The sequence below is a fragment of the Coregonus lavaretus genome (assembly GCF_964263955.1).
Source record: "Coregonus lavaretus genome assembly, chromosome: 25".
In the NCBI taxonomy this organism is placed as follows: Eukaryota; Metazoa; Chordata; class Actinopteri; order Salmoniformes; family Salmonidae; genus Coregonus; species Coregonus lavaretus.
In genome coordinates this window covers 8,392,014-8,418,114 of record NC_140012.1, presented here as the reverse complement: position 1 = coordinate 8,418,114, position 26,101 = coordinate 8,392,014, and the positions used below count along the sequence as shown (strand labels likewise).

General features: G+C 44.9%; 1 protein-coding gene across 1 annotated transcript in view; it reads right to left on the bottom strand.

Annotated features, from left to right (window-relative positions):
- Positions 1–26,101, bottom strand: part of LOC311101016 (semaphorin-4G-like) — a gene marked incomplete at both ends in the record, with an annotated part of 58,758 nt that overhangs the window by 7,382 nt on the left and 25,275 nt on the right. Inside the window, 4 exons of the mRNA XM_084142023.1 lie at positions 8,083–8,258; positions 23,375–23,529; positions 24,980–25,093; positions 25,224–25,317. Coding sequence (XP_083998149.1) covers positions 8,083–8,258; positions 23,375–23,529; positions 24,980–25,093; positions 25,224–25,317 — 539 coding nt within the window. The remainder of the gene's footprint in view (positions 1–8,082; positions 8,259–23,374; positions 23,530–24,979; positions 25,094–25,223; positions 25,318–26,101) is intronic.

The window sequence follows — 26,101 nt, the reverse complement described above, 5'->3', positions numbered from 1 at the left end:
GAAGTCTGCCAATTACACACGGCTGAAATGCGGTATCCCACCATCTCTACACCTGAGTTGGTGATGTGGTATTCGAGGAATGAGACGGATTGTTGGAAGAACAGACACTTTTCTGCCTTGGCATACAGGTCATGCTCCATCAGTCAGCCCAGCATTCTGCGAACCAGGGACACATGCTCGGCGCGAGTAGCGGAATACACCAGGATGTCATCGATGTAGACCACCACACCGCGACCAAGCATGTCCTGAAACACCTCGTTCACAAAGGACTGGAGCATTCATCAACCTGTACGGCATCACCAGGTATTCATAATGCTCCGTGGTTGTGCTAAATGCTGTCTTCCACTCGTCCCCTTCCCGGACACCAGGTTGTACGCACTCCCGAGATCTAATTTCGTGAAGAAGCGCGCCCCATGCATTGATTCGATCACAGAGGAAATGAGGGGTAGAGGATAACTATAGCGAATGGTCGTTTTATTAAGTGCACGGTAATCAATGCAAGGGCGCAGACCCCCGTCTTTCTTCTTCACGAAAAATAAACTTGAGGAGGCGGGTGAAGTGGAAGGACGTATGAACCCCTGACGCAGGGACTCGGAGACATATGTTTCCATAGCCTCCGTTTCCGCCTGCGACGGCATATACATGACTCCTGGGCGGCACAGCGTCTAACCGGAGGTTTATCGCGCAATCCCCCGCCCGATGGGGTGGTAATTTGGTCGCCTGAGTTTTGGAAAACGCGTGCGCCAAATCAAGGTATTCGGGGGAAATGCGCACGGTGGAGGTATTGTCTGGACTTTCCACCGTGGTCGCACCAACAGAAAGAGCTAGACACCTACCCTGACAATCACGATCACCCCGTGAGAGCCCTCTGTGGCCATGAAAAGGTGGGGTCGTGTAGTGCTAGCCAGGGAAGCCCCATCACAACAGGGAAATCAGGGGACTGAATAATGTGAAACGTGATTTGCTCATTATGGGTCTCCTGCGTAATCATAGTGACTGGTGCTACAACCTCCCTAACAAAACCTGACCCTAATGGTCAATTGTCAAGTGCTTTGATGGGTAATGGAACAGACAGGCGAACCAATGGAATACATAGACTAAGAGCTAAAGACCTGTCCATAAAGTTCCCAGCTGCGCCTGAATCTACCAGCGCCTTACATTGGGGAACTACTGTGTAATCAGGGAAGTTGACGTGGATGGTGAAATGCACAGCAGAGGGCTCTGAACGAGTGTGGGTTTGCGCTACCTGGGGTGACGCGAGAGTGCCCTACCTGCCGCCTCCAGAACCAGAAGAACTCTGACGACATCGTGCAGCAGAATGTCCTCTCTTGCCACAAGAGTGACACTGGAGCTGTCTTGAGTGGTCCTCGTCCCCTGCCTCAGATGGACCAGACGCTCGCCCGCCTCTCTTCCTTCGGGGGGATGATCGAAGACTGCCCGGAAGAGGTGAGCAAACTCTCTGTAGTTGTCCAACGCGTCTCCTCCTTCACTCCAGACCGTGTTGGCCCACTCCAGGGCTTACCCCGAGAGGCAGGAGACGAGGGCGGACACCTTCTCCCGATCCGAAGGAGCAGGGCTGATGGTGTTGAAATAGAGGTCCAGCTGCAGGAGGAAACCCTGGCAGCGGGCCGCTGTCCCATCGTATTCCCTCGGTCGGGACAGTTGAATACCTCTGGGTGCTGGTGTGTGGGTGGCTGGATCCGGTCGCTCAGCTGGTTCCGCAGGGTCTGGTACTCTCCTCTCCAGGCGCTGGACGGCCTGGAGAACCCGATCCATCGCTTCGCCCAAGCTGGCTTACATGTTGGAATGCTCCCGGACCCGCTCAACGACTCCAGGCATATTCCCCGCTCCTGCTGACTCCATGCTGTTCGGGTGTGTGATTCTGTGGCGGGTGATTTGGACGGAGTCAGGCGCAGGAGGTGTAAACCTGTGCCCCCGCACATTGACTCTGTACCGGTACCCCCTGTATGTAGCCTCCCTAATGTTATTTTATTTTACTGCTGCTCTTTAATTATTTGCTATTTTTATTTTTTACTTATCTATTTTTTACTTAACACTTTTTTTGTCTTTCTTAAAACTGCATTGTTGGTTAAGGCTTGTAAGTAAGCATTTCACTCTAAGGTCTACACCTGTTGTATTCGGCGCATGTGGCAAATAAAATGTGATTTGATTTGATGTTTCACTATATTTGATCACTCCAATATATTGGTATCACTTCGTGGTGGAGGGATACATCCGAGGTGAGGATTTACAGATTTACTCCCGTGTACACCTGTGTCACGGCTGGGGTGCGCCCCTATATATAGACCCCATGGCCGCGACACACGTTCTCCTTCATTTTCATGGTTTGAGGTACAAACTTTCTGAAGTTCGCTTGGTAAGTCACTGTTAAGTGTAATATCTTGCATGGAAGTATACTCACTGGCTGTTTGCAGCCTGGAGCAGCTGGCCACATGGCCAGCCCCTCCTCTTGAGTGCTCCACTCACTGCGCTCTGCATCTTCCGGCAGTTGTTTGTCGTACTTGTGTTTGGTTAGCGTGTGCATCCATTAGTATGGTGGTTCTTGCTGCACAAACTGTAATTTACCTTACACAACTTGCCGACTGGTCTATGTGTGTGTTGTGAATTGCTTTAACATGCTGCTCCTTCTCTGCTAATTACCCTGCAGGGTTTTTTCTTGTTCCTTCCCCTGCAGAGTGTAAGAGTATCGTGGTGGGCTTTCCACTACTTTGAGACATTAACTTTGGAGTTCCTTAACGGAGTTACTCCATCATATGGTGCTGTATTTGCTGCTTGGATATTAAACCGGCTAGGTAATATTGTAGTTGGCTTAAAACAAAAACAAATAAATCAAATCCATTACCTGGTTGCAGTTTTTTTGTCTGCCTGTTTTTCCCACACAGGTCTTCCCCGGTTTTTGCAGAGGTACTGGGTAATATATCCCTCACCGGGTTCCTATTCCTCCAAGCGGGTCATGACATAAGCTCTCCCAGGGCGCCGGACCCCTGCTCCATGGCCTTGTTGGCTTGGCTGAGCTTGTGGTTTCCCTTTGTGACAGGTGTGATGGTGGCATCCCCCCTGGTGATCCACATTCCTTGTGTATGCACTGCCTGGCTTTGAGCCACGCGGAGAGGGTGGTGGAGCACCCTACTGGATGCCTGTTTTGTGTGGTGTTCTCAGAACGCCTGCGCCTGGCGCGATTGGAGGCCATGCACAAATTGGTCGGCCGGGCTCAGGGTGGGGACGAGCTCCTTCCCTCAGGAGTGGTGCGCCAGCGAGCTGTTAGTCCCTCTACTGGGCCCAGTACCCCTCCCAGGAAGCATGGCCGGAGCCACCGCAGGCAGAGCCCATCTGCTGCCAGGTCTGGACGGGGGCAGGAGTCGGACCGCTGGGACCACCTTGAGCGGAGGGCGCATGCCCTGCGTCAGGAGGTTGATAGCTTCGGTGGCGACGACAGCTGTTCCCTGTTGGCCAGTGATAGGCTGTACCAGGCTGACAGGCAATCAGAAGCAGGCAGCGGGGCATAATCGCCCCCCAGTGGCTCGAGAGGCTATGAGGAGCCTACTCACTTGGGAAGCCACTGTACTGGACATTAAACTGGTGGACAGTGATGACTCTCCATCTGTCCCCATCTCTGCTGAGTTCTGCGAGGCCTTGGAGGAGAGCTGGGCCTCTGCCAGGGGGCGCTTCCAACTCACAGCTGAGACTTGACCATGGAGTTATGTTGCGGGCGCGGAGTCACTCGGCCTCCGGGAGTACCTGACCATGGACACCATGATAGCTGCCTTGGTCCTCCTGGACCGGGAGATTATAGGGCGGAACCCGTGACTGAAGCCGGGACCCCCCAGAGTCTTTGATGTGGACTTGAAAGCCACATATGGGTCCCTCTGCTCTCTTGGCCGCCTTACCAATGCGACCATGCTGCTGCAGGCCTACCTGCAGACTCTGTTGCCCCAGCTGCAGGAGAGCACAGATGAGCTTCTCCAGGAAGCGATGGAGGTGTCTCGCCTGCTTTCCTTGCTCCAGAGGGATGTGGCCCGCGCCAACAGACGGGCCATGGCACAGGTGGCTACCTCCTGGCACCATCTCTGGCTGTCCCAATCCCGTCTGCCAGCTGCTCTCCAGAGCAGACCGATACGGTTCATAGGGACCGGGAGACCCTGAGACGGTTCATGCCGCCTCCTCGGGCCCCGGGTCCAAGGCAGAAGGACCGTCACCACCCACCTGCACCTGAATGATGGGGGGCGGTCCCTCTCCTGCCCCATCACCTCGTGCTGAGGGACGACAGTGGAGAGGGGCAAAGCGTGCGGTGAAGCAACAACCTGTTAACTGTCACCGCCATAGGGATGTGCCTGGGGGACCTAGGCGCTCGGGGCTCCAGAGGAGAGGCGGGCCCCGGCAGGACCCCTGACACACCCTTGGGTGTGATGGGGTGGGGGTGCAAATAGTCCGGGTAGCCATGATAAGCTGTTCAGGAGTCTTATGGCTTTGGGGTAGAAGCTGTTGAGAAGCCTTTTGGACCTAGACTTGGCTTCCTCTTGCACCTTGGCAAGGTACTATCGGGTAAATGTGGCACCTCCCTCTGCGGTTGGTTCAGCGGTCCTGGGCGTCGCCTCACCTTCCGGGGACTGTGCCGGGACCCCCCATCCACATTGACGGCCCCTGTGTCTCGGTTCCGCACTTGGACTTCACAGCTGGCTGGCCAGGTCCCTCTAGCACCGACTAAATCTGGTACGGGTATACCAATATATTGGAGTGATCCAATATAGTGAAACATAACAAAGGTTACGTATGTAAACATGGTTATGTGAGATATATGGATCACTCCAATCCTCTACGGTGCTAGAGGCGCCTCAAAAATGATGTAGACAACGTGTCTCGCGGCCATGGGGTCTATATACAGTTGTACACAAGTTTACATACACATTAGCCAAATACATTTAAACTCTGTTTTTCACAATTCCTGACATTTAATCCTAGTAAAAATTCCCTGTCTTAGGTCAGTTAGGACCACCATTTTATTTTAAGAATGTGAAATGTCAGAATAATAGTAGAGAGAATGATTTATTTCAGCTTTTATTTATTTCATCACATTACCAGTGGGTCAGAAGTTTACATACACTCAATTAATATTAGGTAGCGTTGCCTTTAAATTGTTTAACTTGGGTGAAACGTTTTGGGTAGCCTTCCACAAGCTTCCCACAATAAGTTGGGTGAATTTTGGCCCATTCCTCCTGACAGTCAGGTTTGTAGGCCTCCTTGCTCGCACACACTTTTTCAGTTCTGCCCACAAATGTTCTATAGGATAGAGGTCAGGGCTTTGTGATGGCCACTCCAATACCTTGACTTTGTTGTCCTAAAGCCATTTTGCCTCAACTTTGGAAGTATGCTTGGGGTCATTGTCCATTTGGAAGACCCATTTGAGACCAAGCTTTAACTTCCTGACTGATGTCTTGAGATGTTGCTTCAATATATCCACATAATTTTCCTTCCTCATGATGCCATCTATTTTGTGAAGTGCACCAGTCCCTCCTGCAGCAAAGCACCCCCACAGCATGACACTGCCACCACCGTGCTTCACGGTTGGGATGGTGTTCTTCAGCTTGCAAGCTACACCCCTTTTTCCTCCAAACATAGCGATTGTCATTACGGCCAAACAGTTCTATTTTTGTTTCATCAGACCAGTAGACATTTCTCCAAAAAGTACGATCTTTGACCCATGTGCAGTTGCAAACCGTAGTCTGGCTTTTTTATGGCGGTTTTGGAGCAGTGGCTTCTTCCTTGCTGAGTGGCCTTTCAGGTTATGTCGATATAGGACTCGTTTTACTGTGGATATAGATACTTTTGTACCTGTTTCCTCCAGCATCTTCACAAGGTCCTTTGCTGTTGTTCTGGGATTGATTTGCACCAAAGTACGTTCATCTCTAGGAGACATCTCAGATGAACGTGGTACCTTCAGGCGTTTGGAAATTGCTCCCAAGGATGAACCTTGGCTGATTTCTTTTGATTTTCCCATGATGTCAAGCAAAGAGGCACTGAGTTTGAAGGTAGGCCTTGAAATACATCCACAGGTACACCTCCAATTGACTCAAATGATGTCAATTAGCCTAGCAGAAGCTTCTAAAACCATAATTTTCAGGAATTTTCCAAGCTGTTTAAAGGCACAGTCACCTTAGTGTACGTAAACTTCTGACCCACTGGAATTATGATACAGTGAATTATAAGTGAAATAATCTGTCTGTAAACAATTGTTGGAAAAATTACTTGTCATGCACAAAGTAGATGTCCTAACCGACTTGCCAAAACTATAGTTTGTTAACAAGAAATTTGTGGAGTGGTTGAAAAACGAGTTTTAATGACTCCAACCTAAGTGTATGTAAACTTCCGACTTCAACTGTATAGGGCCGGACGCCAGCCGTGACACAGGTGTACACGGGAGTAAATCTGTAAATCCTCACCCCGGATGTATCCCTCCGCCGCGGAGTGATACCAATATATTGTAGTGAGCCATATAGCTCACATAACCGTGGTTACATACGTAACCTTCGTTATCAGGACAGAGAAACCAGACACATACATACTCATTGCTTTCGGAGCACTCCGAAAGGGGAAACCAGCATCGTAACAGTGCACCCGCCAACTTTTCTTTCCAATTCGCAAGAGGCTGAAACCAGAGATCTGTATATAATCACGAGAGGCTTATGTCTCCGCCCTAACAATGGGAGTCGCTGTCCCATAGGCGGGAAGGCTTAGATCTGCATATTATGCCCATAGAAACGCATTGGGCTTATTCTGGACAGATTTTGGTGAGAGTGAGCCCACTCTCTTCCTCTCTTCCTCTCTGCTGAAACTCTCTCACCGGAGAAAGCAAAACAGCACCCCTCTGTTTTACTAGATGTAGCCCATATATCTGATGCTGTCTGGCCAGAAATAGTATGACATTTTTTTAGTCATTTAGCAGACGCTCTTATCCAGAGCGACTTAGTGAGTGCATACATTTTCATATTGGCCCCCCGTGGGAATCGAACCCACAACCCTGGCGTTGCAAACGCCATGCTCTACCAACTGAGCTACACGGGACATGGTCTACAAATACTGAGACAGAGGGGCGCTGTCTCACTCGCTCGGATGCTTTATCTGAGATTGATGCGTCTTTCAGTCAGTGTGCTCCTCGGTCAAATAAATGATCAATATTTCAATATATATAATGCTGGCCCTGCATGTGCTCACAATCGTATTGGTATAATTCTAACTACCTCTGACAACATGCTTGGGTGAAAGACTGATACTGGATGACTGTATCTAAATGACACACTATTTTTCACTAGAACCAAATAGAGTCTGGTCAAAATAGGGTGTAATTTGGGACACAAACTCTAAGCCACATGACATTAATAAAGTTCTGTTGGGGAGTACCTAGGAAAGAAAGAGTTGTTTTGTCCTGTATATGGAAACAAATTGTGCTAGTAGGTGGGAATCAGGTGAAATATCTCGCCTTCAGGTATGATAAGCCTGTCTGAGTCACTGTAAAGCCTATTGTATTGTTAGCCCCTCACAACCAACCCAGTGAAGAAAATGACATAGGACTTCTGGTATCTGCCCAGAGTAATACAGTGTTGCCCAAGGGCTTATCTCACAAAGGCGCACTTTAGCTTGATATAAATGGGGGAGGGGGAGAGAGTGAGACAGTGTGAGAACGAGTGAGGGGGAGAGAGAGAGTCCTAATACAGAGGAGAAGAGAGCCAGTGAGCGTGAGAGAGAGAATGCTAAATTTTGCTGTTTTTACCCTCCATCTGATTCTCAGTCCCCTTAGGACAGTTGGATGCAGCATGACTCTGCATATCAGCACAAAACACAAACACACACACCCCTGCTGCCAGCTATTCTATACCTTCGCTTGACATTGCCATTCATATGCCCCTACCGCAGCCTCTCAACAAACTACTATCTACTTACACTAGTCAACAGACCACAAATCTCCGCATACTAAGTTGTGCATGACCATACAACAGTATCAAGGCAGTAGACAATTAGCCAGTATCAGGATGGTAAACAACAACTCCCATTGCTCCATCGTCTTACCATTCCAGGCCAAAGACTCCGTAGAAGACGGTGCTGTGTACGTCTGGGCCCTCCAGTACGAAGACGCTACGCAGCACATTGAGGTGGAGCTCGTAGTCAGGGACGGAGCACACCAGTCTGGCCTTCAGGAAGGACGTCCACTTCCTCTGCAAGGTCCTCTGGCCCCCCCAGTCACCCTGGAGGGAGGAGAGCGAGGTTAGAGATAAACAGGTCATCAGAGTCACACACAAGCACATCAACACAGGTTTACTCATGGTCATACAGTTGAAGTCGGAAGTTTACATACACTTAGGTTGGAGTCATTAAAACTTGTTTTTCAACCACTCCACACATTTCTTGTTAACAAGCTATAGTTTTGGCAAGTCGGTTAGGACATCAGTCAAGGTATTGGAGTGGCCATCACAAAGCCCTGACCTCAATCCTATAGAAAATGTGTGGGCAGAACTGAAAAGGCTTGTGTGAGCAAGGAGGCCTACAAACCTTACTCAGTTACACCAGCTCTGTCAGGAGGAATGGGCCAAAATTCACCCAACTTATTGTGGGAAGCTTGTGGAAGTCTACCCGACATGTTTGACCCAAGTTAAACAATTTAAAGGCAATGCTACCAAATACTAATTGAGTGTATGTAAACTTCTGACCCACTGGGAATGTGATGAAATAAATAAAAGCTTAAATAAATCATTCTCTCTACTATTATTCTGACATTTCACATTCTTAAAATAAAGTGGTGCTCCTAACTGACCTAATACAGGGAATTTTTACTAGTATTAAATGTCAGGAATTGTGAAAAAACGGAGTTTAAATGTATTTGGCTAAGGTGTATGTAAACTTCCGACTTCAACTGTACATACGCGTACCACACACTCATACTGTATACCCCCCCCCCCCTCCCCCACACACACACTCACTCACACAACCCCCACTATACACTAGAAGCAGTACCAAGTACCACTGAATGAGAGTGTTCGGTTCTGGCTCACAGTGTGCATATTTACTCTAATTGCATTTCGGGCAGCAGCAGAGGAAGCGCTCGCAGGCGATGGTATTGAGAAGAAGCCTAAATAGAGTGATTGTGCACCTCATTTAGAGCAGAGACTTCTCCTCTCTTTGTTTGGCGGGGTTTTAATACATCACCACTGGGCACATACTGTCTGAACCAACGTGGAATAGACATTGAATTGACGTCTGTGCCCAGTGGGTTGCTCTTCATTTCTATCTTTAATTAAAAAAATATCTTTATACCCAGCCTCAGTACATTATCCTTCAGAAAATATAGTAGTCACAGTAAACAAATCAAACGAAACAAACACAAAACAGCACACATTACTCATACAGTACCAGTCAAAAGTTTGGACACACCTACTCATTCAACGGTTTTTCTTTATTTTTAAAATATTTTCTACGTTGTAGAATAATAGTTAAGACATCAAAACTGTGAAATAACACATATGGAATATGTAGTAACCAAAAAAGTGTTAAACAAATCAAATATACGTTATATTTTAGATTCTTCAAAGTAGCCACCCTTTGCCTTGATGACAGCTTTGCACACTCTTGGCATTCTCTCAACCAGCTTCATGAGGTAGTCACCTGGAATGCTTTTCCAAAAGTCTTGAAGGAGTTCCCACATATGCTGAGCACTTGTTGGCTGCTTTTCCAACTCATCCCAAACCATCTCAATTGGCCAGGTCATCTGATGCAGCACTCCATCACTCTCCTTCTTGGTCAAATAGCCCTTACACAGCCTGGAGGTGTGTTTTGCGTCATTGTCCTGTTGAAAAACAAATTATAGTCCCACTAAGCGCAAACTGGATGGGATGGTGTATCGCTGCAGAATGCTGTGGTAGCCATGCTGGTTAAGTGTGCCTTGAATTCTAAATAAATCACCAACAGTGTCACCAGCAAAGCACCATCACACCTCCTCCTCCTCCATGCTTCACGGTGGGAACCACACATGCGTAGATCATCCGTTCACCTACTCTGCATCTCACAAAGACATGGCGGTTGGAACCAAAAATCTCAAATTTGGACTCATCAGACCAAAGGACAGATTTCCACTGGTCTAATGTCCATTGCTCGTGTTTTTGGCCCAAGCAAGTCTCTTCTTATTATTGGTGTCCTTTAGTAGTGGTTTCTTTGCAGCAATTCGACCATGTTGGCCTGATTCACGCAGTCTCCTCTGAACAGTTGATGTTGAGATGTGTCTGTTACTTGAACTCTGTGAAGCATTTATTTGGGCTGCAATCTGAGGTGCAGTTAATTGCCGATTTCTGAGGCTGGTAACTCTAACTTATCCTCTGCAGCAGAGATAACTCTGGGTCTTCCATTCCTGTGGCGGTCCTCATGCGAGCCAGTTTCATCATAGCGCTTGATGTTTTTTGCGACTGCACTTGAAGAAACTTTCAAAGTTCTTGACATTTTCCGGATTGACTGACCTTCATGTCTTAAAGTAATGATGGACTGTCGTTTGTCTTTGCTTATTTGAGCTGTTCTTGAAATAATTGAGCCCAAATAGGGCTATCTTCTGTATACCAACCCCACCTTGCCGCAACACAACTGATTGGCTCAAACGCATTAAGAAGGAAAGAAATTCCACAAATTAACTTTTAAGAAGGCACACCTGTTAATTGAAATGCATTCCAGGTGACTACCTCATGAAGCTGGTTGAGAGAATACCAAGAGTGTGCAAAGCTGTCATCAAGGCAAAGGGTGACAATTATTTGGTTACTACATGATTCCTTATGTGTTATTTCATAGTTTTGATGTATTCACTATTATTCTACAATGTAGAAAATAGTACAAATAAAGAAAAACCCTGGAATGAGTAGGTGTGTCCAAACCTTTGACAGGTACTGTACATAAAAAGTGATGTTCCATCAAGAAACAATAGCTTTGTTCAGTATACAAAGAGAGAAGACAAAACAAGGTACAAGCAGCCGGTATAGAAAAGCATGGCAGTCTAAGACTGAAGAGATTTTGGTTGTGGTGATGTTGTGAACAGCCCCTCTGGTTGATTGTAATACACATGCTCTGTGGCTAATCATTTACAGTGGGGAAAAAAAGTATTTAGTCAGCCACCAATTGTGCATGTTCTCCCACTTAAAAAGATGAGAGAGGCCTGTAATTTTCATCATATGTACACGTCAACTATGACAGACAAATTGAGAAAATATTTTCCAGAAAATCACATTGTAAGATTTTTTATGAATTTATTTGCAAATTATGGTGGAAAATAAGTATTTGGTCACCTACAAACAAGCAAGATTTCTGGCTCTCACAGACCTGTAACTTCTTCTTTAATAGGCTCCTCTGTCCTCCACTCGTTACCTGTATTAATGGCACCTGTTTGAACTTGTTGTCAGTATAAAAGACACCTGTCCACAACCTCAAACAGTCACACTCCAAACTCCACTATGGCCAAGACCAAAGAGCTGTCAAAGGACACTAGAAACAAAATTGTAGACCTGCACCAGGCTGGGAAGACTGAATCTGCAATAGGTAAGCAGCTTGGATTGAAGAAATCAACTGTGGGAGCAATTATTAGGAAATGGAAGACATACAAGACCACTGATAATCTCCCTCGATCTGGGGCTCCACGCAAGATCTCACCCCATGGGGTCAAAATGATCACAAGAACGGTGAGCACAAATCCCAGAACCAAACGGGGGGACCTAGTGAATGACCTGCAGAGAGCTGGGACCAAAGTAACAAAGCCTACCATCAGTAACACACTACGCCGCCAGGGACTCAAATCCTGCAGTGCCAGACGTGTCCCCCTGCTTAAGCCAATATATGTCCAGGCCCGTCTGAAGTTTGCTAGAGTGCATTTGGATGATCCAGAAGAGGATTGGGAGAATGTCATATGGTCAGATGATACCAAAATAAAATGTTTTGGTAAAAACTCAACTCGTCGTGTTTGGAGGACAAAGAATGCTGAGTTGCATCCAAAGAACACCATACCAACTGTGAAGCATGGGGGTGGAAACATCATGCTTTGGGGCTGTTTTTCTGCAAAGGGACCAGGACGACTGATCCGTGTAAAGGAAAGAATGAATGGGGCCATGTATCGTGAGATTTTGAGTGAAAACCTCCTTCCATCAGCAAGGGCATTGAAGATGAAACGTGGCTGGGTCTTTCAGCATGACAATGATCCCAAACACACCGCCCGGGCAACGAAGGAGTGGCTTCGTAAGAAGCATTTCAAGGTCCTGGAGTGGCCTAGCCAGTCTCCAGATCTCAACCCCATAGAAAATCTTTGGAGGGAGTTGAAAGTCTGTGTTGCCCAGCGACAGCCCCAAAACATCACTGCTCTAGAGGAGATCTGCATGGAGGAATGGGCCAAAATACCAGCAACAGTGTGTGAAAACCTTGTGAAGACTTACAGAAAACGTTTGACCTGTGTCATTGCCAACAAAGGGTATATAACAAAGTATTGAGAAACTTTTGTTATTGACCAAATACTTATTTTCCACCATAATTGCAAACAAAATCATTAAAAATCCTACAATGTGATTTTCTGGATTTTTTTTCCTCATTTTGTCTGTCATAGTTGATGTGTACCTATGATGAAAATTACAGGCCTCTCTCATCTTTTTAAGTGGGAGAACTTGCACAATTGGTGGATGACTAAATACTTTTTTCCCCCACTGTATATCAACAGACACAAGGATCCTGACACAGCATAGCACCCTAACGATCTGCCTGTGCGAAAATTAACTGGAGGAAACTGGAGGAAGTAGACCAGTGCCAAGGGATGCACATTTATGTTCTAGCCCAGCAGTAGCACATCTGACCCAACTTACCAACTAACTAAGCCCTTGATTAGTTGAATCAGGTGTGTCCCTGGACAACACCCTGTCGTTCTCCGCTAACATCAAGGCGGTGACCCGATCCTGTAGGTTCATGCTCTACAACATTCGGAGAGTACGACCCTGCCTTACACAGGAAGCGGCACAGGTCCTAATCCAGGCACTTGTCATCTCCCGTCTGGATTACTGCAACTCGCTGTTGGCTGGGCTCCCTGCCTGTGCCATTAAACCCCTACAACTCATCCAGAATGCTGCAGCCCGTCTGGTGTTCAACCTTCCCAAGTTCTCTCACGTCACCCCGCTCCTCCGCACACTCCACTGGCTTCCAGTTGAAGCTCGCATCTGCTACAAGACCATGGTGCTTGCCTACGGAGCTGTGAGGGGAACGGCACCTCCGTACCTTCAGGCTCTGATCAGTCCCTACACCCAAACGAGGGCATTGCGTTCATCCATCTCTGGCCTGCTGGCTCCCCTACCTCTGCAGAAGCATAGTTCCCGCTCAGCCCAGTCAAAACTGTTCGCTGCTCTGGCACCCCAATGGTGGAACAAGCTCCCTCACGACACCAGGACAGCGGAGTCACTCACCACCTTCCGGAGACATTTGAAACCCCACCTCTTTAAGGAATACCTGGGATAGGATAAAGTAATCCTTCTACCCCCCCCCTTACCCCAACCCACCCCCCCCCCCAAAAAAAAATAACATTGTAAAGTGGTTATCCCACTGGCTATAAGGTGAATGCACCAATTTGTAAGTCGCTCTGGATAAGAGCGTCTGCTAAATGACGTAAATGTAAATGTAAATGTTAGTGCTGGACTAGAGAACAATGTGCATCCCTTGGCACTGGTCTAAAAAAAAAATGATGGGAGCCATGCAGGGGCTAGGGCTGATAGCTTTATAGGCTGCTAGCCAAGTAGGCCTGCCTGAAGCATGGACGCCACATCTGGCAACTGGATGGCTGTGCGGTAGACCGTACACCGTAGATGTGGGTTGACAATGGAAAGGAGGTTGGGGATTTTCTGAGAAACAGACTGACCTTTGGCAAGCCTCCAGTTGTGGCGTGCCACTGGTCTGGCTTGCACTAATGTGAACGCTGTTGTGGCCCAGTTAGGGCTGGATCCATCACATTCTACTCCCCCCACCATCACCATCACCACAGAGTGGGCACATGCAGCAGACATGTCCCCATTCCCAGAAAGCTGCATTTGTGATAGAGGGGGACTGCAAGCATGAAATAATGGGGACATGTCTAAGCCAAAGAGAGAGGAGGAGGAGTGAAAAAACTGTCTAGTGTATCTCCAGGAGTGGTTTCTGATAGAGAGACACTGATCTCCAATGAAATTAGGTGAGAGAGGGGGGAGGGGGAGGGAGAGAGTGGGGGAGGGAGAGAGCGAGAGGAGAGAGAGGGAGAGAGAGAAAAAAATAGAGAAAGGGGGTGGGATGGAGAGCGAGAGAAAGAGAGAGAGAGAAAGGGGGAAGAGAAAGAAGGAGTCTACCATTGGAGCAGGCTTGGGTGTGCTTCTACTCTGCCTGGCAACAGTGGCACACCAAGAAGCCCCTCAGAAAGCAGCCAAGACGCAAGGAGGACAATAATCAACCTGAAGTTCACTCAGTGGGTGAGAACACAACTTGAATGAAAAACACAGCCAACTCCAAGAACATGCACAGTACTCCTCTCCTCAGAAATGAAAACAACAAGTACTCAATATAGGTATCCAAAATAAGGTTGCCAACCCTCCAGGTTTGGCCTGGAGTCTTGGTGAGAAGGGAAGCTATTCCGGGAGAAAGCCCTTGTACAAGCAAAGTCTAGTGGAGGGAGAAATCGGAGGACGCTGGTTCTCTTTCAATTATGTGTTGTGATATCTCACATTTGGGATTCACCTGAATTGTAAACAAGATGGCACCGACGATGGTCGCCCTGTTGCTAGCTCCCAGCCAACTTTGCAGTCTTTTGTTTATTTTAGTGTTCTTTTTTACTTTATTTGCTCAGAAAGTTTATAGTATTATTTCCTATGACCGGCAGGCACTTCTGGACATCAGATCTGAGATTACTCACCACAAATTTGACTTTACGGAGCTGGATCCAAAGCAGTTCCATTCATCACGGGAGCCCTTTTTCCAAAAAGACGCCGCCGAAGAAGGGGAAGGTGTGCTGGGGTTCTAGTCCGATTAAGGAAAAGGGAAAACCATCCTCCGCTTCCTAGTATATTACTTGCTAATGTACAGTCTCTGGACTTTGAGCAAACAAGGGACTTTGAACAAATTGGAAACAGCATATCCCAAGGCCGCATTCGTTCCACCAACACATATTTTGCCCCATTCACGGGAAAAATACATTAGACCATTGTTATTCTCCATTCCGAGATGGATACAAAGCCCTCCTTCTGCAAATCAGACCACGGCTCCATTCTGCTCCTCCCCACCTATAGGCAGAAATTAAATCAGGAAGCACCCCGTGGTAAGGTCTGTTCAACGCTGGTCTGACCAATCGGAATCCATGCTACAGGACTGTTTTGATCACGCGGACTGGGATATGTTCCGGGCCGCCTCTGAGAATAACATCGACGAATACACTAACTCTGTCTCTGGGTTTTTTGGTTTATTGGGATCCCCATTAGCTTTGGCCAAAGCAGCAGCTACTCTTCCTGGGGTCCACACAAAAACACAAAACATTACAAGCAACAAAACACTGACACACTGAAAGACAGGAAGAGTGTCAGAAATTAAAAATACAATGATATACAAACAATACAACTAAAAATAGTAATAAAAATAGTACAAACAGTACAACTAAAACAATTATGTGTGTGTTAAAGTGTGTCTGTGTGTCTGTGTCCCCCCTCACAGTTCCTGCCATTCCATGAAATGTTGTTTAATATATATATTTTTAAGGTACTTTTACTGTTTGTTTGAGTAATTGGGGATGGAAGGGAGTTCCATGCCATCATGGCTCTGTATAATACTGTGCGTTGCCGTGAATACCTTTTGGACTTGGGGACTGTGAAGAGACCCCTGGTGGCATGTCTTTTGGGGTATGTATGGGTGTCTGAGCTGAATGTTATTTGATTATGCAGACAAACTGGAATTTACATTACAGTAATACTCATAAAAACTAGTAATGATAATAAAAACTAGAAGAGAAGCAGTTCATCTCTCGTTAACCCTCAACCAGGAAAGACTGGCAAGCATGTTGTTGATGTTAGTTCTGGGCAAGGCATGCACTCTGTTTTGAGCCAGCTGCAGCTTTGCTAGGTCTTTCTTTGCTGCGCTTGACCATATTACCGAACAGTATGGGACAAAACCAGAGCCTGAACAACTACTACAATTGATTTTTGTGTCAAAAACGCAGAACATATTTTTATAACAGACATTCCCATCCCCATTTTACAACAACTTTATCAATATGACTTGACCATGATAATTGACCATCCGATGTTATACCTAGGAGTTTAGCGTCCTCAACTTGCTCAATGGTCACACCGTTTATACACAAGGTTTACAGTAGGTCTTAGAGAATGTTTTAGATGTATTTAAGAACAGTTTATTATTATTCACCCATTCTGATACTGACTGTAACTCCTTATTTAGAATTTCAGTGAGCTCACTGGCTTTGGGTGCTGACATGTAGAGTTTAGAATCATCCATATACATAGCCATTCTAGCTTTGTGTATGACCAGTGGCAAATCATTTGTAAAAATAGAGAAGAGAAACGGCCCAAGGTAACTTCCCAGAGGGACACCGCACTGTACATATCTGATGTTACAGAAGCTTTTATTGAAGAACACTCTCTGGGTTCCATTGGATAAATAACTCTCCAACCATGTGATGGCAGGTGGTGTAAAATCATAGCAAGTGAGTTTCTTCAATAACAGTGTATGATCAATAACATCAAAGGCTTCACTAAAATCTAACAATATAGCTCCAACTATCATCTTATTATCCATTTTTTTTTACCAATAATTTGTCATCTGGGTCAGTGCAGTACAAGTGAAGTGCCCTTCTCTACACTGAGTGTACAAAACATTAGAAACACCTTCCTACTATTGAGTTGCACCTCCTTTTGCCCTCAAAACAGCCTCAATTCATCGGAGAATGGACTCTACAAGGTGTCGAAAGTGTTGCATAGGGATGCTAGCCCATGTTGACTCCAATGCTTCCCACAGTTGTGTCAAGTTGGCTGGATGTTCTTTGGGTGGTGGACCATTCTTGAAATGGGAAACTGTTGAGCGTGAAAAACCCAGCAATGTTGCAGTTCTTGACACACTCAAACCGGTGTGCCTGGCTCCCTCTGAATGGCACACATTCACAATCCATGTCTCAATTGTATCAAGGCTTAAAAATCCTTCTTAAACCTGTCTCCTCCCCTTCATCTACACTGATTGAAGTGGATTTAACAAGTGACATTAATAAGGGATCATAGCTGTCACCTGGATTCACCTGGTCAGTCTATGTCATGGAAAGAGCAGGTGTTCCTAATGTTTTGTACACTCAGTGTATATGCATGCTGAAAGTCAGCAGTAACTTGTTCGCTGAAAAATAGCATTTACTTTGGTCAAACACAATTCTCTCCATCAGTTTACTAAGAACAGGCATCAAACTGATTTGGCAGCTGTTAGAGCCAGCAAAGGGTGCTTTACTATTTTTAGGCAATGGGGAATTACTTTAGCTTCCTTCCACGGCTGTGGACACATACATTCCTTCAGGCTTTGGTTAAAGATATACCAAAATAGGGGTGGCAATACAGTCTGCTACCATTCTCAGTAGTTTCCCATCAAGGTTGTCTATACCTGGTGGCTTATCATAACAATCGTTTTTCCATCTCTTATCATAACAATCGTTTTTCCATCTCTTTTTCCATCTTCTCTTTAATTACTAGATATTTTATACAAAATATGATGGTTCACTGTTCAATGTTGTCATTTCACTTCTGAGTTTTTCCACTTGTGAAATAGTAATTGAATTGATTGGCAATATCGAAAGGTATTGCTATAAATGGCCCATCAACTTCAATGAACAATGGAGAATTGGGTTTTCTGCCCATGATATAATTTAAGGTACTCCAAAGTATTTTTCCATTGTGTTTTATGTCATTTATCTTGGTTTAGTAATGTCATGAATTCTTATTTTTGTTAAGTTTAGTCACAACATTTCTCAATTTACAGTATGTCAACCAATCAGCTGAGCAGCCTGACTTGTTTGCCACCTCTTTTGCATAATTTATTTGAACCATACAATTTTTCAATTAATCATCAATCCAGAGGGCTCTAACAGTTTCTTAACAGCTCATAATTTTACAAATACATCCAGTGCTGCATCTGGATTCACTTCCTCATTTCCTCCTTTTTACATCTTCAACAAAAGAGTCCTGAGAAAACATTTTGTATGATCTCGTATAAATTACTTTAGGCCCAATCTTTGGCACTTTGGCTTTCCTTGTCATTGCCACAATGTTATGGTTACTACAGCCAATGGGAACTGATATTGCTTTGTAGCAAAGCTCTGCAGCATTAGTGAAGATATGATCAATACATGTGGATGTCACCAGACCCAACACTATTGGTATGCACTCTAGTTGGTTGAGTGATAACCTGGGTCATATTCAGGGCCGGATTAATGCAGGGGCTTACCGGGGCTGAAGCCCCTGGGCCCAGGCACGTGGGGGGCAAAGAAAAAATAAAAATATTGTAATAAAAATAAAGGACTATATTTCAGATGGGAAGAGGAGAGGAGGTTGGGGCACACGTTGGTAACTGGGGGCCCCTGTCTTAATTGGGTAACTGATTAATAAAACAATTGAAAAACTTGGTGGCCTATAGCAACACCCTAAAAGAATAGGCTTTAGATGAGGCAGGTGAACCTGCAACCACAACACTTCAATAACACTTGACATGATATCTTCTTTAAGCATTACAGGGATATCGTTCTGAATATATCCAGCAACACCTCCCCCATAGGCATTCCTGTATCTTCTGTAGATGTTATATCCTTGTATTGCTACTGCTGTATCATCCAAATAATTATCTAAGTGAGTCTCAGAAATGGCTAATATATGAATGTTATCTGATGTTAGTAAATTATTGATTTCATTAACATTATTTCTAAGGCTACATATATTAACCTCTTAAGGTTTGGACCCTAAAATGACATATCCAAATATAACTGCCTGTAGCTCAGAACCTGAAGCAAGGATATGCATATTCTTGATACCATTTGAAAGGAAACACTTTGAAGTTTGTGGAAATATGAAATTAATGTAGGAGAATATAACACATTAGATCTGGTAAAAGATAATACAAACAAAAAAACGTGTTTTTTATTAATTATTTTGTTCTACAAAATAATATTTCAGTTTAGGCACAATTTAGATTTTGGCCACTAGATGGCAGCAGTGTATGTGCAACGTTTCAGATTGATCCAGTGAAGCATTGCAATACTGGACTATTTTGTATCAAGTTTGCCCAAATGTGACGAATTGGTCAAATGGTACATGTTCAAGTACATATAGAGAACACACAAAAATGATATGGTAATACAAAATATAAGTTTACACACTCTCAGGAATGTCATACATGATGGATCATTAGCTTATACACTAACTTTCACACATCTAGATGGCCAGGCGGGGTGGGTGTGGAGCCAGACACAGCAGGAGTTCAAACTGTAGAACCCAGTTTCTACATTTGAATATAAAGATGGATTGTATCAAACAAAACTATGCTACATTTTATCTCTGGGACCCTTAGGATGAGAAATCAGAGCAAGATTACTGAATGTAAGTACAGTCGTGGTCAAAAGTTTAGAGAATGAGTAGTATTGGTCTTCACAGAGTTCGCTGCTTCAGTGTTATGATATATTTTTGTCAGATGTTACTATGCTATACTTAAGTATAATTACAAGCATTCCATAAGTGTCAAAGGCTTTTATTGACAATTACATGAAGTTTATGCAAAGAGTCAATATTTGCAGTGTTGGTACCATTCTTTATTCATGGCTGTGTTCTTAGGCAAAATTGTGAGTGAGCCCACTCCCTTGGCTGAGAAGCAACCCCACACATGAATGGTCTCAGGATGCTTTACTGTTGGCATGACACAGGACTGATGGTAACGCTCACCTTGTCTTCTCAGGACAAGGTGTTTTCCGGATGCCCCAAACAATCGGAAAGAGGATTCATCAGAGAAAATGACTTTACCCCAGTCCTCAGCAGTCCAATCCCTGTACCTTTTGCAGAATCAGTCTATCCCTGATGTTTTTCCTGGAGAGAAGTGGCTTCTTTGCTGCCCTTCTTGACACCAGGCCATCCTCCAAAAGTCTTCACCTCACTGTGCGTGCAGATGCACTCACACCTGCCTGCTGCCATTCCTGAGCAAGCTCTTTACTGGTGGTGCTCCGATCCCGCAGCTGAATCAACTTTAGGAGATGGTCCTGGCACTTTGTTGCATTACAACCTGTAATTTAAATCGATTTCTATTTGGATTTCATGTAATGGACATACACAAAATAGTCCAAATTGGTAAAGTGAAATGAAAAAAATAACTTGTTTCAAAAAGTTCTAAACAATAAATAATGGAAAAGTGGTGCGTGCATATGTATTCACCCCCTTACTATGAAGCCCTTAAATAAGATCTGGTGCAACCAATTACCTTCAGAAGTCACATAATTAGTTAAATAAAGTCCACCTTTGTGCAATCTAAGTGTCACATGATCTGTCACATGATCTCAGTATATATGCAACCTGTTCTGAAATGCCCCAGAGTCTGCAACACTACTAAGCAAGGGGCACCACCAAGCAAGCGGCACCATGAAGACCAAGGAGCTCTCCAAACAGGTCAGAGACAAAGTTGTGGAGAAGTACAGATCAGGGTTGGGTTATAAAAAAATATCAGAAACTTTGAACATCCCACGGAGCACCATTTAAAATCCATTATATCCAATTTGAAATAATATGGCACCACAACAAACCTGCCAAAGATAACCCTGAAGGAGCTGCAAAGCTCCACAGCGGAGATTGGAGTATCTGTCCATAGGACCACTTTAAGCCGTACACTCCACAAAGCTGGGCTTTACGGAAGAGTGGCCAGAAAAAAGCCATTGCTTAAAGAAAAAAATAAGCAAACACATGTGGGACTCCCCAAATATATGGAAGAAGGTACTCTGGTCAGATGAGACTAAAATTGAGCTTTTTGGCCATCAAGGAAAACGCTATGTCTGGCGCAAACCCAACACCTCTCATCACCCCGAGAACACCATCCCCACAGTGAAGCATGGTGGTGGCAGCATCATGCTGTGGGGATGTTTTTCATCGGCAGGGACTGGGAAACTGGTCAGAATTAATGGAATGATGGATGGCGCTAAATACATGGAAATTCTTGAGGGAAACCTGTTTCAGTCTTCCAGAGATTTGAGACTGGGACAGAGGTTCACCTTCCAGCAGGACAATGACCCTAAGCATGCTGCTAAAGCAACACTAAAGTGGTTTAAGGAGAAACATTTAAATGTCTTGGAATGGCCTAGTCAAAGCCCAGACCTCAATCCAATTGAGAATCTGTGGTATGACTTAAAGATTGCTGTACACCAGCGGAACCCATCCAACTTGAAGGAGCTGGAGCAGTTTTGCCTTGAAGAATGGGCAAAAATCCCAGTGGCTAGATGTGCCAAGCTTATATAGACATACCCCAAGAGACTTGCAGCTGGAATTGCTGCAAAAGGTGGCTCTACAAAGTATTGACTTTGGGGGGGTGAATAGTTATGCACGCTCAAGTTATCAGTTTTTCTGTCTTATTTCTTGTTTGTATGACCCAAAAATTTTTTTTGCATCTTCAAAGTGGTAGGCATGTTGTGTAAATCAAATGATATAAACCCCCCAAAAATCCATTTTAATTCCAGGTTGTAAGGCAACAAAATAGGAAAAATGCCAAGGGGGTTGAATACTTTCGCTAGCCACTGTACATATATGGACAAGCAATGACAGTTCTTCATACCTTAGGGTTTGGCAGTATTCCGGGACAGATTGTAGTGAACCCGGCAACTGAGGATAACCGCATCGCGGGATCCAAATTAAACAGGTAGGCTAGTAAAAATAGAATTATTCAAGAAAACACTTTTTCTGAAACGTTCAAAAACAACAAACCGAGCTCTCTCTCATTCCATGTTCAGCATGCGTTGTGCTCTGATGACATCACAGTATTGTGAAATCGCTGGCTAGGACCTTTAGACATAGTGGGTATATTCATCAGGAAGTGCATAGAGGATGTTGTTCCTACAGTGAACATACCCAAACCATATCCGTGGATAGATAGGAGCATTCGACCAAAGTGGAGGAGCGGGCAAACCCATGGCTGAGGGTGTTGCTTTACGCTTTTCCTCCTCTAAGTCTCATACTCCCCACACTAGTCAGAATGAGGGAAGAAGGTAGCCCCTCGATGAGCCGCTGTTCGCCCTTACGTCCGCAAAGTGAGTGAATGAGGTGCATGCACTTTCAGTTCACCATTCGTGCCTACCGTTTGCCCGGGTTTTTTCCAAGGTTTCCTTGTTACCCAACCCTGCCTTTATGCCTAAGGTCAGCGGCGATTACAATTGTCTTGCCTTAGAGCTTGTAGCTTTCCACCCGCCACCCTTCCCTTCTACGGAAGAAGAGCATCCTTTGTGTCCAGTACGGGCTTTGCGCATATACTTGGAAAGAACGAGAGCTTTGCGCAAGAGCGACCAACTCTTTGTGTCCTGGGCACCTACCTGCAAGTGGAGGCCCCTTTCTCACCAATGGTTATGACATTGGATTGTGGAAGGTATTTTATTGGCCTATAATAGCAAGGGGTTACAGCCTCCGGAGGGCCTGTGGGCTCAATTCACCAGAGGTATGGTTAACACTTGGGCACTGTTCAAGGGCATCTGCTTACAGGAAATGTGTGTTGCGGCTTGTTGGGCAACCTATTTTATCAGGTTCTACCAGCTTGACGTCACTGCGCACACACTGTCCTCAGTGTTGGGGTCTTTGAGGGTTGATTCGTTGAGACTACCTGGCTTCGGAGAGCGTTTGCGATATGGGAGTTGGCCATATCCCACATGAGATATCAAAACAAAAAATTGAAAGAGAACTCAAGGTTACTTGCGTAACCCAAGTTCTCTGATATTATGAGTGAGATATCTCACCCTACTCGCAAGAGTGTGAGGAAGTTCGGCATGCTCGGGAATGACCAGAGGGCGGGCAAGTGGCTCCTTATAATGAGGGGAGGGGCTCACCTCATTTGCCACACCGACCTGTTTGTCTCCGACAGACGTGTGTAATTGGTTCTTCGAGGTGAATCCCACATGTGAGATATCTCACTCATAATATCAGAGAACCTGGGTTACGCAAGTAACCTTGAGTTTCCTTGTGTCTGATACCGTTCCATTCATTCCATTGCAGCCATTGAGCCCTTTCTCCGCTTTCTCTCTCCATTGAGTTGGGCAACCGCTAATGCCATAACACATGTCCCCCTTCAGGCCTACCTTGCAGATTCGGGCCACACGTGCCACCCTGGTCTGGCTGGGGTAGGCCATCTGCTCCTGGCTCCTCTCCGTGAAGAAGAAGTAGATCTTGTCGTCATCGCCCACCGAGCTGTTGACGCTCTCCTTCAGCAGCGCCGAGCCCACAAAGTCCGCCTCTGCTCACACAATAACAAAACACAGATCATCACACTGTGTACATTCTGTCCAACTCCTGGAAAAGCACATACTATGGAGAGATTAATGTTATTGTAACCCTCCTACCATGCCACCTACTGGTACAGAGATAATGTAGGTTGAAAGCAAGGATGGCCACAGCATATACATTTGAGAATGCTAAGGTGAAGGCAGATCTTGTATTATGAAGGAATGAATACTAAAAGCCCTATGTTTCAGCCAGTACTTAGCACCAGACATGGGTTCAAATAATTAGATTTGATAATATTTACTGCATTTTAATTAGTTTCAAATACATTTCAAAACAATTATTTAGACAAAGTTTATTTGAAAATACAAGTAGTTGAATATTAAAGGAATGTATTTGGAAATTGGAATGTATTGTCATGTATTTACAACTAACTCTATTTGAAGTAGTGTATTTTCAAATACTAATACTGTACCCATAGAAGCCCCCACCCAGTTTGCCTTGCATGAAAATTAAGATGAGTATAGGACATTCCAAGGGGACCCCAAAAGTAGTTGATTTTGCCAGTAAATTTGAAAATACTCAAATACACAGAAAATAAGTATTTCATATACAAATATTTAAATATGCATGTATTTGAACCCAGGTCTGCTTAGTACCATATAGTTGTAGTATAATTCATCAAAATTACAGTTTACATTGGTATTCTAAAATTGCATAGCTGTAGGGATCAAGCAGGCCCTCAGTGTTCGGTTCAGGGGCGTAGGCATGCCCACCCACTGGGGAGCCAGGCCCTGCCAGGCCCACCCAATCAGATTGAGCAACATTTAAAAAAATTATACATTATTATTACAAAAATACTTCTCCACCCACCAACGAATTTCTGGCTGAAGTCAAGTCAAGAGCTCTGTTGGTCAGCTACTGCAAAGCAACCTATTGGTGCCAAAAGCCCTAGTCTGCCCTAGAAAGCCTATATAAATTCCGATTGGCAGAAGAAAAAAAAATGTAGATGCCCGTTTTGGCCTCTAAAATGAGTTTATTATGATCAAATTCGATCCCCAAGGTGAATTAAGTTCGCTACAAATCGAGATATTTAATTAAATAGTGATTCTGACTACTACATTTGACACAGACCAATCACGGGCCAGCAGGCTACTAGAAGGCTCCATAGACGTTAAGGTTAACTCTATCAGGCAGGACTATATCGACCATGATCCTTTGCTAGTTACGGCCACTTTCACCATGATCCTTAGTGAGTTTTTTGGTGCCATTCAGCCCCATTCAGCAATATGGCGCGTTTCAAATTAAAATGCTTCCGGCTTCATGCGCCATCGGGAGTTTTCCATAGGAATACGCGGATGACGTCAGTGCTATCACTATCTACTGGTTTTAATGTCTATGGGATCAAGCCACAAAATGAAACCAATGTCTATAAGATAACGGATGGGTGAGCCTGTCTTTACCCAGCAGCCACCTGGTGGGGGCCTCCTCTGTCCTCAGATTGGGGAAGGGGAAGTTCCGACGGACATCCGGAGAGCTGCGGAACTCATACTGGGAGGCTGAGAACATCTCACCGTCTGCAATCAGGACCGGAGGGATCAGAGAGATAGAACACAGAACAGGGGATAGAAGAGTGTCTCTCAGTCCATTCTTAGCAGTGGGTTAGGGCAAAATAGTGCAGCCCAGGGGGTAGATTAGGGTTCTTACCCACAAGGAGGCCGGTGTAGCCCTTGGCTGGGTCGTAGGGACACCTGTCCCTGCCCTCTTCGAAGCCAGAGGAGAAACTGAAGCGCTCCACATCCTGACAGAAAAGAGAAGAAGAGAGAGGATCAATAACTACAGTATGGGAATATAAATCAAACCATCACCAAAGCAGGTAACACAGCATGCTAATAGAGTACTACTGTATGAGTCATAATACCCATAAAACATAGCGGTCAAACATGGAAATGGTTCCAAACACTTTAAATAACGGCTGTGTTTTGTGTAGATTTACCCTGGCTTTAGTGGTAAAAAAATACTCAATAGTCATACTTGAGTAAAAGAAGATACCATTAATAGAAAATGATTAAAGCAAACCAGACCGCATAATTTTCTTGTTTTTTTTCATTTACAGATAGCCAGGGGCACACTCCAACACTTAGACATCATTTACACACTAAACATTTGTGTTTAGTGAGTCCACCAGATCCAAGGTAGTAGGGATGACCAGGGATGTTCTCTTGATAAGTGTGTGACCATTTTCCTGTCCTGCTAAGCATTCAAAATGTAATGAGTAGTTTTGGGTGTAGGGAAAATGTATGGAGTAAAAAGTACATACTTTTCTTTAGGAATGTAGTGAAGTAAAAGTAAAAGTAGTCAAAAGTATAAATAGTAAAGTAAAGTACAGATACCCCTACTTACAGTGGCTTGCGAAAGTATTCACCCCCTTGGCATTTTTCCTATTTGTTGCCTTACAACCTAGAATTAAAATTGATTTTTTGGGGGTTTGTATCATTTGATTTACACAACATGCCTACCACTTTGAAGATGCAAAATATGTTTTATTGTGAAACAAACAAGAAATAAGACACAGAAAACTTGAG